This window comes from Cervus elaphus, chromosome 16 (assembly GCF_910594005.1).
Source record: "Cervus elaphus chromosome 16, mCerEla1.1, whole genome shotgun sequence".
NCBI classification, from domain to species: Eukaryota; Metazoa; Chordata; class Mammalia; order Artiodactyla; family Cervidae; genus Cervus; species Cervus elaphus.
This window is the reverse complement of record NC_057830.1, coordinates 31,759,207-31,776,987: the sequence shown is the minus strand read 5'-3', so window position 1 is coordinate 31,776,987 and position 17,781 is coordinate 31,759,207. Positions and strand designations below refer to the sequence as shown.

The 17,781-nt window shown below is 37.5% G+C and overlaps 1 protein-coding gene across 5 annotated transcripts in view; it reads left to right on the top strand.

The window, feature by feature from the left end:
• Nucleotides 1-17,781, top strand: part of NAA35 (N-alpha-acetyltransferase 35, NatC auxiliary subunit) — a 94,674-nt gene that overhangs the window by 43,784 nt on the left and 33,109 nt on the right. For all 5 annotated transcript variants that reach the window (XM_043927370.1, XM_043927373.1, XM_043927371.1 and 2 more), the window contains one exon: nucleotides 15,263-15,441. In XM_043927370.1, the coding sequence (XP_043783305.1) occupies nucleotides 15,263-15,441 (179 nt within the window). The remainder of the gene's footprint in view (nucleotides 1-15,262; nucleotides 15,442-17,781) is intronic.

The window sequence follows — 17,781 nt, the reverse complement described above, 5'->3', positions numbered from 1 at the left end:
AGTGTTACTCTAACACCACACCCAAATAACTAGCTCAGAAAGCATTTGCTGAATGATTTAATAATAAAGAAACTGCACAGTTTTCACACATATTCAAGGAAATTAATGAACAAAAACAAAATGCAGAAGACAGATGAAAAACAGATCAGAAACATTTTTCAAAATTTCCAAAAATTCATTAAGCAATAAAATGACCCCTATAAAGCAAAACAGAAATATTAGGACCAAAGGAGGAAATAATAACAGTACAAGTAAACAGGTAGAGTTCAGGAAAGAAGAGAGAAAAATCCTGAAAGTAAAGAACAAAAGGTATGCTGGGCATTGTTGAAAAGTTGAAAAGAATGTGGAGTTCATGACTAAGGGGGAGATGGGTTTCAATGATTGATAACCCCAGAGGTATCAAGACCCAGTTCTCGGAACCTGTAATTGTTACTTTATTTTTGGAAAAATAAGATCTTTCCAGATGTTATTAAGTAAGAACCTTGTGATGAGATAATCTTAGATTATCTGGATGGGCCCTAAATATCATCCTAAGTGTCCCTCTTAAGGGCAGAGGGAGAGTGGACCCACACAGAAGATGAGAAGGTGATGTGATGACAGAAATAGAAATGAACTGTAAGCCAAAGAACTCCAATAGCCTCAAGAACCTGGAAGAGGCAAGGAATAGATTTTCTTTTAGAGCCTTCAAGAATTCAACCCACCTAAAAGTTTGATTTCAGCTAAGTGAAACTGATGTTAAACTTCTGGCCTCCATAACTGAGAGAGAATAAATGTCTGTCTTAAAACACAATTTGTGATAATTTGTTACAGAAGACCTAGAAACTGATACAAAGATTGCTTGCACACAGTGGAATTGATCATTTATATAAATTTATTGATAATTATACTTTGCTACTTTCCTCAGGCTTGAGGAGCCAACTTAGACTAATTTCTAGAAAGGGAGAAAACTAGATTGAACTCTGTGGTGTTGGATTAAAATTACAGGTATGGGTTTAAGTTCACAGTTTCTAATATATGTGTATATATGTATAGATTGATGTATTGATAGAAATGTACATGTAAATATATATGTTTGAATGTGCATGTATGTAAACATACTTGTATGTCCCTATAGCAGTAAGCACACTTAGCATCTGGGTCTTGCTTACTAAAGACTTGTTTGCTAAAAGGAACTGGAGAAGACATGGGAAGCCCCTAAGTACCCCTTCCTAACATGGGCACACCAAATATATACCTATACATGGAGCAATTTCCTCTAAAAGAGATCCAGAAACTAGTTGAACAACTTATACACATTGGACAGTTGAGGAAATATCCACATCAGAGTGGGTAGGAAAGACTTGAGACACACTTGTCATAAACCCCACCCTTGATGCAACATCATACAATTGGGAGAGAATCCCCAACTTTCAGGTTCTATCTGAGGAGTGAAGTGTGTTTTGACACTATGTCTAGCACTCCAACTTTAAGATTCCTTCCAGTGGAGTAGGCTCCCAGAACATCTAGCTCTGAAAGCCGGTGGGGCTTGTGTCCATGAGACCTATACGACTATGACAACTGAAGGGAATGCAGTCATTTACTATGACTGTGCCTGTAGGGATCAGCTCAGAGGAAGCAGACAAAATGCCCATCTCCCAGTCTTTCCTTGAAAGATCTGTCCGTATACTGTAAGAACTGCTTTGAGGGCCAAGCTTCTAATTTACCAAGCACTAGGGACTGGCTGCAAACCTCACCAGAAGCCAGTGAAGCTGGAGGACACCTTGCCTTCTCCCTCTAACCCATTCCATGTCCCTGCTGTGTGCCTGGAAAAAGTTTGTATGTACATTTGAACCCCAAATTTTGTGACTGCTGCTTAAAGCAAGGGACCCAAATTTCCCGGCTTTTATAGCAAAAGGGATTTCCATTCATGAGGCCCAGAAGACTATAGCAAAGAAGGATTCCTTAACTGGCTCTACGCCTCAGGACTCGGCACGCAGGGAACAAGCAGAATTAGCCATTTTCCAGTCTTTCCTTGAAATAGGTTTATTTCTGTACTTTAATATCTACTGCCTGCATGCCAAGCTTCTAATTTAGCAGGCATCTAGGGACCACCGGAGAGCTTCCCCAGAGACGGGGGAAGCCAGCAGGCATCTCGCCTACCTTCTCCCCTTTAGCCCACTCCAATAATAAAATCCAGTTGACAGCATCTCCCCAGAAGGAGCTTGTACTCACATTTAGTGCCCAAGCTGTTTCAGCTGCCATCTAAGGGATGAGGCCTCAGGTCATCTGGCTCCATTGGGGCTTGCATTCAGGAGTTACAGGGCTGTATCAAACAAACAGTTGTTAATGGGTATGGAGGTACCCTTCCCCATGGCTGTACTCCAAGATCCAACAAAGAAACATCAGGCAAAAACAACCTTCTCCCAGTTTCTCCCTGGAAGAAGTTTACATACTTTACCAGCTGTTGTTCCCTGAGGGTCCAACTTCTAATGAGTGTACATACAGGTTCTGAGTGTGATCCTTTCCTTTGGGACATTGTTGGATCTTGGCACACCCTCAACTCCTGGGAGCCACTAAGAGCAAGGAAGGAGGCTTGGTTGGTCACAAAACTTTGAGAGAAACCTAGGAGTTTGGGCTGGGCTGATTGCCTAGGTCCATCTCGTATATAGCAAGATTTATCTCCTACATGAGACCACTCTGTCAAGACTGAAAGATATGATTATTTTATCTAACGCACAGAAACCACAGAGTCAAGAAATGAAGACTCAGGAATACATTTCAAACAAACGAACAGGGCAGATATCCAGAAACAGATCTTAGATCTTACTTGCCTCAAGTAGTTTATCTGATTGAGAGTTTAAAACAACAGTTATTAAAGATGCTCACTGAGGTTAGGAAGCAAGCATATGAACAGAGTGAGAATTTCAACAAGGAAATACATAAAAAGAGAAATCACAGAGCTGAATAATTAAAAAATAACTGAAAAAATTAAATGTATTCAGTAGCAGACTACATTTGCTGGAAGAAAGTCAGTAAACTTGACAGGGCAGTGGAATTTATTTAAACAGGAAAAAATGAAGAGCTGGATTATGGAACTTGTGGGACAAAAGCAAGCAGACTACATGTGATGGGAGTTCCAGAAGAAGAGAGAAGCAAGGCAGAAAGCATGTTCAAAAAAATAATGCCTGGAAACTTCCTTAACCAGGGAAAGAAACAGACAGTACACACTGTCCAGGAAGCTCAGAGAGTTTGAAAGAAGTTGAATCCTAATAGACTCACTCAAACACATTGCAATTAAACTTTGAAAGATTAAAGACAAGAAGAGAATCTTAAAAGCAGCAACAGGAAAGCAACTTGGTTTGCATATTCAAAATACTTAGAGAATACCAGAAAGGTGCTAAGAACATCTGACAAAGTTGTCCTTAATAACTAAGGAAGAAAAAAAATTTTACAGACAAAAGCTGAAACAAAAGATTAAAGACAAGAAGAGAATCTTAAAAGCAGCAACAGGAAAGCAACTTGGTTTGCATATTCAAAATACTTAGAGAATACCAGAAAGGTGCTAAGAACATCTGACAAAGTTGTCCTTAATAACTAAGGAAGAAAAAAAATTTTACAGACAAAAGCTGAAACAGTTCATCACCACTGACCTCAAAACAAAGGTTAAAGGGAGTTCTTCAAGTTGAAACAAAAGGACACTAGTTAGTAACAGGAAAACATGAAAGTATAAAACTCACTTGCAAAGGTAAATTTATAGCTACATTTAAAATACTCTAATATTGTAATGGTGGTGGATAAACCATTTATATCTCTGATACAAGTGTTAAAATACATAAAGCATTAAAATTAAAACTATAATCATTTGTTAGTGGGTTAGTCAGTTCAGTCGTTCAGTTCTGTCTGACTCTTTGTGACCCCATGGACTGCAGCATGCCAGGCCCCCCTGTCTATCACCAACTCCCAGAGTTTATTCAGACTCAAGTCCATCGAGTCAGTGATGCCTTCGAACCATCTCATCCTCTGTCAGCCCCTTCTCCTCCTGCCTTCAATATTTCCCAGCATCAGTGTCTTTTCCAGTGAGTCAGCTCTTTACATCAAATGGCCAAAGTATTGGAGTTTCAGCTTCAGTATTAGTCCTTCCAATGAATATTCAGGACTGATCTCCTTTAGGATGGACTGGTTGGATCTCCTTGCTGTCCAAGGGACTCTCAAGAGTCTTCTCCATCACCGCAGTTCAAAAGCATCAATTCTTCAGTGCTCAGCTTTCTTTATGGTCCAGCTCTTACATCCATACATGACTATCAGAAAAACCATAGCTTTGACTAGATGGACCTTTGTTGGCAAAGTAATGTGTCTGCTTTTTAATATGCTGTGTATGCTTGTCCTAGTTTTTCTTCCAATGAGCAAGCGTCTTTTAATTTCATGTCTGCAGTCACCATCTGCTGTGATTTTGGAGCCCAAAAAAATAAAGTCTCTCACTATTTCCATTGTTTCCCCATCTATTTGCCATGAAGTAATGGGACCAGAACCTCTGTCCGTAGTTCATCAGGCACTCTGTCTATCAGATCTAATGCCTTAACTCTATTTCTTACTTCCACTGTATAATCATAAGGGATTTGATTTAGGTCATACCTGAATGGTCTAGTGGTTTTCCCTACTTTCTTCAATTTAAGTCTGAATTTGGCAATAAGGAGTTCATGATCTCACCACAGTCAGCTCCCGGTCTTGTTTTTGCTGACTGTACAGAGCTTCTCCATCTTTGGCTGCAAAGAATATAATCAATCTGATTTCGGTGTTGACCATCTGGTGATGTCTTTGTGTAGAGTCTTCTGTTGTGTTGTTGGAAGAGGGTGTTTGCTATGACCAGTGCATTCTCTTGGCAAAACTCTATTAGCCTTTGTCCTGCTTCATTCCGTACTCCAAGGCCAAATTTGCCTGTTACTCCAGGTGTTTCATCCTGGAATGTGAAGTCAAGTGGGCCTTAGAAAGCATCACTACGAACAAAGCTAGTGAAGGTGATGGAATTCCAGTTGAGCTATTTCAAATCCTGAAAGATGATGCTGTGAAAGTGCTGCACTCAATATGCCAACAAATTTGGAAAACTCAGCAGTGGCCACAGGACTGGAAAAGGTCCGTTTTCATTCCAATCCCAAAGAAAGGCAATCCCAAAGAATGCTCAAACTACTGCACGGTTGCACTCACCTCACACGCTAGCAAAGTAATGCTCAAAATTCTCCAAGCCAGGCATCAGCAATACGTGAACCAAGAACTTCCAGGTGTTCAAACTGGTTTTAGAAAAGGCAGACAAACCAGAAATCAAATTGCCGACATCCGCTGGATCGTCGAAAAAGCAAGAGAGTTCCAGAAAAACAACTATTTCTGCTTTATTGACTATGCCAAAGCTTTTGACTGTGTGGATCACAATAAACTGTGGAAAATTCTGAAAGAGATGGGAATACCTGACCACCTGACCTGCCTCTTGGGAAACCTATATGCAGGTCAGGAAGCAACAGTTAGAACTGGACGTGGAACAACAGACTGGTTCCAAATAGGAAAAGGAGTATGTCAAGTCTGTATATTGTCACCCTGCTTACTTAACTTATATGCAGAGTACATCATGAGAAACCCTGGCTGGAAGAAGCACAAGCTGAAATCACGATTGCTGGGAGAAATGTCAATAACCTCAGATATGCAGATGACACCACCCTGATGGCAGAAAGTGAAGAGGAACTAAAGAGCCTCTTGATGAAAGTGAAAGAGGAGAGTGGAAAAGTTGGTTTAAAGCTCAACATTCAGAAAACTAAGATCATGGCATCTGGTCCCATCACTTCATGGGAAATAGATGGGGAGACAGTGGAAACAGTGTCAGACTTTATTTTTTGGGGCTCCAAAATCACTGCAGATGGTGATTGCAGCCATGGAATTGAAAGACGCTTACTCCTTTGAATGAAAGTTATGATCAACCTAGATAGCATATTAAAAAGCAGAGAATGCCAACAAAGGGCCTTGTAGTCAAGGCTATGGTTTTTCCAGTGGTCATGTATGGATGTGAGAGTTGGACTGTGAAGAAAGCTGAGCACCGAAGAATTGATGCTTTTGAAATGTTGGAGAAGACTCTTGAGAGTCCCTTGGACAGCAAGGAGATCCAACCAGTCCATCCTAAAGGAGATCAGTCCTGGGTGTTCATTGGAAGGACTGATGCTGAAGCTGAAACTCCAATACTTTGGCCACCTCATGTGAAGAGTTGACTCATTGGAAAAGACCCTGATGCTGGGAGGAGGCAGGAGGAGAAGGGGACGACAGAGGATGAGATGGCTGGATGGACATGAGTTTGAGTAAACTCCGGGAGTTGGTGATGGACAGGGAGGCCTGGCGTGCTGTGATTCATGGAGTCCCAAAGAGTTGGACACGACTGAGCAACTGAAGTGAACTGAACTGAATGGGACCAGATGCCCCAATCTTCATTTTTTGAATGTTGAGTTTTAAGCCTGCGTTTTCACTCTTCTCTTTCACTTTCATCAAGAGGCTCTTTATGAATGGATAAAGAAGTTGTGGTACATATACACAATGGAATATTACTCAGCCATAAAAAGGAATGCATTTGAGTCAGTTCTAATGAGGTGGATGAACCTAGAACCTATTATAGAGAGTGAAGTAAGTCAGAAAGAGAAAGATAAATATTGTATTCTGGAATCTAGAAAAATGGTACTGAAGAATTTATTTACAGGGCAGCAGTGGAGAAACAGACATGGAGAATAGACTTATGGACATGGGGAGAGGGGAGGAGAGGGTGAATGTATGGAAAGAGGAACATGGAAACTTACATTACCGTATGTAAAATAGACAGCCAATGGGAATTTGCTCTGTGGCTCAGGAAACTCAAACAGGGGCTCTGTATCAACCTAGAGGGGTAGGATCAGGAGGGAGGTTTTAAAGGGAGGGGGGATATGTTTACCTGTGGTTAATTCATGTTGAGGTTTGACAGAAAACAACAAAATTCTGCAAAGCAGTTATTCTTCAATTAAAAAACAAGCTTAAAAAAAAAGAGACTCTAGTTCCTCTTCACTTTCTGCCATAACGGTGGTGTCATCTGCATATCTGAGGCTATTGATATTTCTCCCAGCAGTCTTGATTCCAGTTTGTGCTTCATCTAGCCTAGCATTTCTCAATGTACTGTGCATAAAAGTGAAATAAGCAGGGTGACAGTATATAGCTTTGATGTACTCCTTTCCCAATTTTGAATCAGTCCATTTTTCCATGTCCGGTTCTGACTTGCTTCTTGATCTGCATACAGATTTCTCAAGAGGCAGGTCAGGTGTTCTGGTATTCCCATCTCTTGAAGAATTTTCCACAGTTAGTTGTGATCCACACAGTCAGAGGCTTTAGCATAGTCAATAAAGCAGAAGAGATGTTTCTCTGGAATTCTCTTGCTTTTCTATGATCCAGTGAATACTGGCAATTTGATCTCTGGTTCCTCTGCCTTTTCTAAATCCAGCTTGAACATCTGGAAGTTCTCGGTTCATGTACTGTTGAAGCCTGGCTTGGAGAATTTTGAGCATTATTTTACTACTGTGTGAGATGAGTGCAATTTAAAGCCTATTTGTAAGGCCTCAGACAACCATTTTGCCTTTTTGCACTTCTTTTTCTAGGGGATGCTTTTGATCACTGCCTCCTGTAGTGTTATGAACTTCTGTCCATAGTTCTTCAGGCACTCTGTCACATCTGATCCCTTGAATCTATTTGTCACTTACACGGTATAACTGTAAGGGATTTGATTTAGGTCATACATGAATGGTCTAGTGGTTTTCCCTACTTTTTTCCATTTAAGTCTGAATTTTGCAATAAGGAGGTCATGATCTGAGCCCGGTGTTTTTTTTTGCTGCCAGTGTAGAGCTTCTCGAATTTTAACTGCAAAAAATATAATCTGTCTGATTTCAGTATTGACCATCTGGTGATGGCAGTGTGTAGAGTTATCTCTTGTGTTGTTGTAAGATGGTGTTTGCTGTGAACAGTGCATTCTCAGCAAAACTCTATTAGCCTTTGCCCTGCTTCATTTTGTACTCCAAGGCCAAACATGCCTATTACTTCAGGTATTTCTTGACTTCCTACTTTTGCATTCCAGTCCCTAGAAGGTCTTGTAGGTCATCATAGAAACATTCAACTTGAGCTTTTTCGGCATTAGTGCTTGGGGTATAGACTTGGATTACTGTGATATTGAATGGCTTGCCTTGGAAATGAACAGAGATCATTCTCTCGTTTTTGAGATTGTACCCAAGTACTGCATTTCGGACTCTTTTGTTGTCTATGAGGACTACTCCATTTTTTCTAAGGGATTGCCCACAGTAGTAGATTTAGTAGTCATCTGAATTAAATCACCCTTTCTGGTCCAGTTTAGTTCACGGATTCCTAAAATGTCAGTGTTCACTCTTACCATCTCCTGTTTGCCCACTTCTGATTTACCTTGATTCATGGACCTAGCATTCTAGGTTCCTATACAATGTTGATCTTTACAGTGGATTCACAGCTTAAAAAGATGCAAATTTTGAAGTTAAAACCGTAAATATGAGAGAAGGAACCTTTTGTATGCATTTGAAGTTACTTGTAGCTTCAAATAGACTATGATAAATATATTTTATGCATGTCTCATTATAACTGCAGAGCAAAAGCCTATAGTAGATATGCAAAAGGTAAAAGAGAAAGGAAACATACCACTACAGAAAATCAAATAACAAGGGAAGAGAGCATGAGAAGGAAAAACAGAACAAAGGGATTGCAAAACAACCAGAAAACAATTAAACTAAAAATGTTAAGTCCATACCATTTATATCAGTACTATCATTGATATACCATTTATATATATACACACAACACACACACCATTTATTACCATACTATCAATAATTATGTTAAATGTAAATGGGCTGAATTCTCCAATCAAAAGACAAAGTATAGATAAAATTTTTTCAATTTTATCTTTTTAAAAAATTAGCTCTTAGTTTTGTTCTTTTCTAGTGTTTTATCTATCATTTATTTCCACTCTGATCTTTATTTCCTTCCTTTTGCTGACTTGAGCTTAATTTGTTTTTCTAGATCTTGAGGTGTAAAGTTAGATTGTTATTTGACATCTAATTGCCTAGTATGTACATTGATTGCTATAAACTTCCCTCTCAGAATTGCATTTGCAGTATCCTGTAGCTTTCTGTTTGTTTCTTTTTTTTTTTTTTTTAATTTGTTTCAGGACTTAAAAAAATATTTTTCTAGTTTTCTTTGACCAGTTGCTTGTTCAGGAGTGTGCTGTTTACTTTCCACATATTTGTAGGTATTCCAGCTTTCTTCTTGTTATGTTCTAGTTTCATACCATTGTCATCAGAAAGGACAGTTGGTATGATTCAGTCTTCACTTTATTAAGACTTGTTTTGTGTCCTGTCATACCCTATTGGGAATGTTCAGTGTGCCTTTGAGAACACGTGTATTGTATTGCTCTTGGTTGAAACATTCTGTGTATGTCTGTTAGGTCCATTTCGTATAATGTGTAGTTTAATTCCAACTTTTTTAAAACTCATTTTCTGTCTGAATGATCTATCCATTGTTGAAAATGGTATATATACCAGTTTGGTATATATACCAGTCTGTATATATACCAGTCTCCTGATATTATTATATTGCTGTTTCCCTTTTTAGAGTTCTTACTTTCTACTTTATATAGTAGATGCTTCTATGTTGCATTATAAATATTCAAATGTATTATATCTTCTTGATGAATTTGCTACTTTATTATATATGTACAGTGCAGTATTAGTCAGCCTTAACAGAGCGAAATACTGTCATTTGTGACAACAGGGATGAACCTGGAGGGCATTGTGCTAAGCGAAATAAGCCAGACTGAGAAAAATAAATACTGCAATGGTATCTAAACTTACATGTGGAATTTAAAAAAAGAAAAAGTAGAATTTATAGAAACAGTAGAAAAATGATTGCCAGAAGCTGAGGGAAATAAGGAGAATTTGGTAAAGGGTACAAACCTTCAGTTAGAATATGAGTAATAGCTGAGTATCTGTTGTATGAAACAGTGACTCTAGTTGATCACACTTAACTGTATAGTTGAAAATTGCTGGAAGAGTAGAACTTACATGTTCTCATCAAACAAAAAAATAAATATTCAAGGTGATGTACATGTTAAATTTAACTCTTGGGGGAATCCTTTCAAAATGTATACATATATCAAATTATCACGTTGTACACTTTATTTTTTTTTATTTTATTTTTTTTACACTTTAAATATCTTTACAATTTTATTGTTAATTATACCTCAATAAAACTGGGAAAAAAATAGAAGAAGAATTAGTTCATCTTGGAGGAATAGGTGATTCCAGGACTAGGGTAGAGATAGAAGAATGAGTCTGCTGGAATGTCTTAATTAGCCAGAAGTGAGTAAATGTTCAAAGAATGTTGGGACCAGTCATTTATACCCAAAAGAGCTTGAAGGGGCATTCACACAGTCAAAGTTGGGAACAACTTGAGCATCAGATAATTCTGTTCATATACAATTGAATAAAGGATAAGCCATGTGTCCATACTGAATAAATAGATTGATTAATGAGTGGATAGTTTGATGTTAATCAGCATATTTAGTTGTCTTTCCCCTTACCCACACATATTTATTGACTACAAAGGCAAAAGGTAACAGTAGTGACTAGGCCTGTCAGACACCAACTTAATCAAGTGATCACAGTAAACATTACAAGAAGTGAGTCAAAACCTCCACTTTGTTGATGGGTTACAATGAGAACGATGATAATGTCGCTTCTTTTATACTCCTAAGAGTAATAATTTAAATTTAATCACAAGGAGACAAGAAAACCATACTGAAGGGCAGTATACAAAACTATTGGTGAGTTAGTCTTCAGAGTTGTCAGAGTCATTCATAGAAGCCAAGGAAGTGCTGATGAATTGCTGTAACTTGCAGGAGACTAAGAGACAATGAAATTAAATACAACTTGTGATACTAATGTAGATGTGAAGTATGTTATTGGTACAGTGTGCAAAACTTGAATGAGGTCTGAGTATTAGATGACCAATAATGATTTTGATAGAATATTCATTGAAACCATGCTTTTTGAGTTTAGCAATTGTTAAATACCTTTTCATAACATTTTTTGCATTGAAATAACATGAAATTTGCCATTTTAACATTTTATGTACAATTTTATGTGCAATTCAGTGGCATTAAGTAGATTTAGCTTGTTGTGCAGCTGTCACCACGGTCCATATCCAGAAGTTTATCTTATCAACCCCAAACTCCATACTCATTAAATAATAAATCTTCATTTCCCCCTCTTTCAGTCCCAGACAGCCACGATTCTACTTCCTCTCTCTATGAGTTTGACTACTCTAGGTACCTCATGTAAGCAGAATCATACAATATTTGTCCTTTTGTGTTTGGTGTATTTCACATAGCATAATGTTATGATTTTATAACAGGAAGTCAAGTAGCCCAGAAGTACAGTACAATATTAACCTCAGCAGCTTCTGCATTGTTTTCTAGAATTGTTGTCAACTTCAGGGCATGGAAGACTTACTTCTGTAAGTCTAACTGTAAATTGCCAGTGTAACTCAGAAGACATATGTTGTCCAAAAATGATGTAATATCTCTATCTCTTTTCGCTTACACACTTCCAGATCTTTGATTGTGGCATCTAATTAATTTTAAAATGACCTTTTAAGTTAAATCATGGCACATTGTTACTGTAAATCTTTTATCCACAGACCGTGTGCTATTTGTAATACTTTTATCTTATTGATAATGAAGGTCAATTTTCTAGCAAGAACTTCAGCAACTAACTAAAACACTCTAAACTAATGTGCCATAATGTTTTGATTATAGTAATTATACTTTATTATTTTATCCTTAAAAGAGTTCTGGTGTAAACGGAAGTGTTTTGACTGGAAAACTAAGGTAATTTTTGTACACCTACAGACTTGTAAAATCAGAAGAGACTCTAGAAGTTGACTTGTCCAATCTGTATCTAGTTTAATTCATGAAATCTTTACTGAGCATAGTACACATTGAGTAGAAAGTGATGTGAAGTTGCTTCTTTTCTGGGTTCATTTAGTAAGGGTTATCCAGGCTATTTTAGTGGGAAGCATTTAGTGGGAAAATGTTAGAGCAGTTTATTCTGGGGGATTGGGCTTGGCTGTGGTAAAACTTTTTTAAAGCTTTTTGTAGTTTGTGTTATGAAATCAGGTGCAAACTCCTGCTTGGTTTTTATCCCTGCTGCTCCTTCACTGTAGTATACATTTTTTTTTTTTTTTTTTGTAGTATACATTGAATAACGACTTTGATCTCTTATTATGTCTCAGTTCTTATGTTCTTTTCTGGTTAGGCAAGTTACTGTGTGTTGTATAGGATAGTTACAGAGTCCTTAGGCATGAGATTCACCAAACAGCTGAGACTTAAAAATAGCTACTAGGAACTACTTTAACACTTAACTATTAATATGGACTATGTCCAAAAACATGTGTTGGGGAGGAGAGGATTTAAATGTGTGTAGAGAATAGAGAGAAGCATGTAGATCTAAATTCTGTGCCTAGGGATTTTGTCCCCACTCTATTTATATGCATCTATTTTTACTTCTGAGTTCCAATAAGTTATCACTTGGAAAAATTGTGGCTCCCTGAGGGAAAAAGAAAAGGAGCCATTTTATCTGTCCTCCATGCCTTTAATATGCTTGGAATACTTTGTGATGATTAATATTTGTCAGCTCTTTTCTTAGACTTCTATGAAATCGTTCATCTAATTTTTACATGGATAAGATGCTCCTATTACATTCTGAGTTTATTCTCACTAAATTATAGTTGCTATTTATGTTCCTCTAGACCAGTGTTTCTCAACTGGGGCTTCCCAGGGACATCTGGCAATGTCTGGATCCTTTTCACAATTAGGTTACTACTGGCTATGGTTTTTCCAATAGTCATGATGGATGTGAGAGTTCGACTATAAAGAAAGCTGAGCGCTGAAGAATTGATGCTTTTGAACTGTGGTGTTGGAGAAAACTCTTGAGAGTCCCTTGGACTGCAAGGAGATCCAACCAGTCCATCCTAAAGGAGATCAGTGCTGGGTGTTCATTGGAAGCACTGATGTTGAAGCTGAAACTCCAGTACTTTGGCTCCCTGATGCGAAGAGCTGACTCATTTGAAAAGACCCTGATGCTGGGAAAGATTGAGGGCAGGAGGAGAAGGGGACGACAGAGGATGAGATGGCTGGATGGCATCACCAACTCAATGGACATGGGTTTGGGTAAACTCTGGGAGTTTGTGATGGACAGGGAGGCCTGGCATGCTGCGGTTTGTGGGGTCGCAAAGAGTTGGACATGACTGAGCGACTGGACTGGACTCGACTGGAATGGACTGGAATATAGAGGGCAGAGTCAGGGATGCACTCGGCATCATCTGTGCAGAACAGCTCAGGTAGTTTCAGAAGTTAATACTGTTTTATATTGCGCTTTTTTGTTTGTATAAAATTGAATTCAGAATATATCATGTTACTCATTTCCCATTAATATTTACTTCTTTCCATATAAATTTTCATGAGTGGCTATTATCTTCTATTTGTGGTTTAAGCCTAAAAATAAATGTTTTAAGAATAAAAGCATATTCCTGGGTAATCATTTTAGGTGCATATGAGAATACTTTGAGAGAAAATAAGTAATGTAGCATTTAAGTATCTGGATTCTGTGCATTTATCATTAAAGTCTGAAATGTATTCATATTTACATGGTAAAGAAGCTTCTTACAGCATCATTACTATTACTTTTACCTTAGTTCTGAATGAAATAATGTAAATCAGAAGTTCAAACTATTATAGTGGTAGCAGCCTTTTATTTTATTTTGAGCATGTATATCTTGTCATTCAGCAAACAAGTATCCAGTGTCTGTTATGAGCCTGGTATTAGGTGTTTGGAATCCAACCCTGTTCTTGCTTTCAGAAGAACTCAGACAAATGCTATCATCCCACATAGACAGTATAATAGTGTACATACAAAGAACTCTGTGTGTGTATATATATATATTATATATACATCATTGGAGGGACCAATGAGAGAGAATTCAGGCTATATCCAGTTCAGGTTAAGAAGAAAGGGGTAGGTTTTCTGGTAGAATAATTTGTATAAGTAAAGAGGCATAAAAGAATATGACATTTGTAAGTCACAATGCTTGCTTATGTCTTATAGTGCTTAGGAAATGGGGAGGATTAAAAGATGATTTTCAGGGGGTTCCCAGATGGTTCAGTGGTTAAAGAATCTGCTTACAATTCAGGAAAAGATGATTTTCAAACAAAGGTAAAACCATGAGTCTCATACAGATAAAAAAGTGAACGTGGGTTAAGGATTTCATTAAACTCATTCAATGACATAACCAGACATGAAAAGTTTTAAAACACATTTTTATGGAGTAGTGGAATACTGAAATAAAGTATAAATAGGTAAAACTTTTTTCTGTAGAGTGAAACAGAATTTCATATTTATCAGTTAGCTACAATTTCTAGCTGTGTAAAATAACTCCCATAGACTCAATCTGACAATGCATGCTCCATTGGAGTACAAAATTTTTTTCTTTGAAAGTGGCAGAAAATTTCAAGCTAAAGACTTAATTTGGAGCTTTGTACTAGTGTGAAAAGTGGAATCATCAGAGGACAAAGAGTGGGAAAGAGAAAGTTACCCTTAGGTCTCTTGTGATATGTTATTTTCATTGTGAATTTATGGAATTGCATGTCAGTGCCAAATGCATTCCAGACTCATGGGGATGGAAGTGCGACTGTTCTCTACTGCTTTGCATTGCTGTGTAGTCCAGTATGAATTGATTCTGCCGTTCAGAAATTGAAAGGAAGACAAACCTCCTTTTGTGTTCCCATTTGAAACTTTTCTTCACAGTCTCATGGTTAATACACCATTGTCCTTTTATTTTATTTATTTTTAAGAGAATATGTTAACCCTGTTTTATCCTGCTCTTGGCTTGGAGTTAATTTTGAGGTAGAAACCTCTCTCTGTCACCAATACCACCACCATGTAGGAAGGAAGTATAATTTTAGGTTGTTAAATCTGCTTATTTCCTTTAAAACACACGTGTAAAGATACATTAGTTGTGAATTATAAAATCCATTTAGAGGATACTATGATAATTTAGAGATGCTTTTGAAACTGATAATTTTTCTTTATGTATTTAAGCAGTATTTGAGGTTAAAATGCATAGAAATATTGAAAATGTTAACTTTTTTCCTTTGTAGATCATCCCATTATGATGGGTTTTGAGCCACTTGTTAACCAGAGACTACTTCCACCCACCTTCCCTCGATATGCAAAAATAATAAAAAGAGAAGAAATGGTCAACTATTTTGCAAGATTGATAGATAGAATAAAAACTGTCTGTGAGGTGGTCAATTTAACAAATTTACATTGTATCCTGGTAAGTACAAATCAAGTCTCTATTCTGGAATTAGCTTTGATTTAATAGCAGAATAGTTTATTATGTTTTAGAGACTCTTTCAAGGGTAAATAATGCTCCTCACCTATTATCTGTCATATCTGGAGAATTAAGTGTTTGTATATATTATTTTTCTTTCTATATTTAATCCTCATAAGGATTTTATACTACCCATTCTAGAGATTAAGAACCTAAAATGTGGAGAAGTTAGGTAATTCACTCAAGCTTTAAGAATGGCAGTTTGAACCCTCAATTTTATGCTAAACCTTTCATATAAATAAATGTTTGTTAATGTATACATATATGTGCATATATGTTTTTTCATTAAAAAATTGAGTGATAGTAACTTGCTTTTTCATCAGTAATCTCTGTCTCTTGAATATGTTTTCATGTCAATAAATAATATACAAATAACAGGTACCAAAATACTAATTACAACTACTTATAAATAGTGGAAAGCTGTAAGATAGTTTGTTTTTTGCATTTTTTATGCATTTTCAGTGTTTTTTGGTATTTTGCATATAGGGCAGAAACAATGGTAAGAGGGAGAATAGTGGTATTAGTGAAGGAAAGTTCATATATTAGGAACCCATATGATACTTTTGACAGTTATGAAGTAATAAGATATACCTAGTTTAAATGAGGTGAGTAATGGACTATATAGAATATATCCTGTTAGGAATGTGCACTAGGAGTAAGAAACTGAGTACAAACTGTGATAGTGAGTATACACACATGCATACATACGTACATTCAGCCAGTGTGCTTTTTTCTTGTGCTAGCACTGTGCTGTGGCTAGTGTATAGAGTGATGAACAAAAGTGTATCATCCGTCTTGTCACGGGGCTGTAGTGTGCCATAGAAATTGATCAAATAGTCACATAAATGTTTATAAAATTACAAACCAATATGAGCAGTATGAAGGAAAGGAACTGGGAACTGTAACATAATAGCATATAATGAAGGAATTGACCAAATGATCAGAGAAGGCTTTTTTAAAGAAGTGACAGTGAAGCTGAGGTCTGACAGGTACATTTCATGCAGGGGTAGAATGATAAAGGACAGAAATGTAAAGACCTGACAGAAGCAGAAGAATTTTAAAAGGTAGCAGGAATACACAGAAGAACTGTACAAAAAAGATCTTAATCACCCAGATGGTCACAATGCTGTGGTCACTCACCTACCTACAGCCTAAAATCCTAGAGTCTGAAGTCAAGTCAGCCATAGGAAGCATTGCCGTAAACAAGGCTAGTGGAGGTAATGAAATGAGATGGATGAAACTGGAGCCCATTATACAGAGTGAAGTAAGCCAGAAAGATAAAGACCAATACAGTATACTAACACATATATATGGAATTTAGAAAGATCGTAACGATAACCCTATATGCAAGACAGAAAAACAGACAGAGATGTACAGAACAGACTTTTGGACTCTGTGGGAGAAGGCCAGGGTGGGATGTTTCGAGAGAACAGCATCGAAACATGTATATTATCTAGGGTGAAACAGATCATCAGCCCAGGTTGGATGCCTGAGACAAGTGCTCGGGCCTGGTGCACTGGGAAGACCCAGATGGATCGAGTAGAGAGGGAGGTGGGAGGGGGGAACGGGATGGGGAACACACGTAAACCCATGGCTGATTCATGTCAATGTATGGCAAAAACCACTACAATATTGTAAAGTAATTAGCCTCCAACTAATAAAAATAAATGGGAAAAAAAAAAAATTCCAGCTGAGCTATTTCAGATCCTAAAAGATGATGCTGTTAAAGTGCTGCAGTCAGAATAAGGACTGGAAAAGGTCAGTTTTCATTCCGATCCCAAAGAAGGACAGTGCCAAAGAATGTACAAACTACCATACAATTGTGGTCATTTCACATACTGGTATGGTTATGCTCAAAATCCAAGCTAGGCTTCAGCAGTATGTGAACTGAGAACTTCCAGATGTCCAAGCTGGCTTTAGAGAAGGCAGAGGAACCACTGGTCAAATTGCCAATGTTCGTAGGATCATAAAGCAGAAGGAAATCCAGAAAAACATCTAATTCTGCTTCACTGACTACACTAAAGCCTTTGACTGTGTGGATCACAGCAACTATGGAAAATTCTTAGAGATGGAAATACCAGAGCACCTTACCTATCTCCTGAGAAACCTATATGCAGGTCAAGAAGCAACAGTTAGAACCTTACATGGAACAATGGACTGGTTCAAAATTGGGAAAGCAGTACAAGTGAAAGGAGTACAAGAAGACTGGATATTATACTCTGTTCATTTAACTTCTGTGCAGAGTACTTCATGCAAAATGCCAGGCTGGGTGAGTTACAAGCT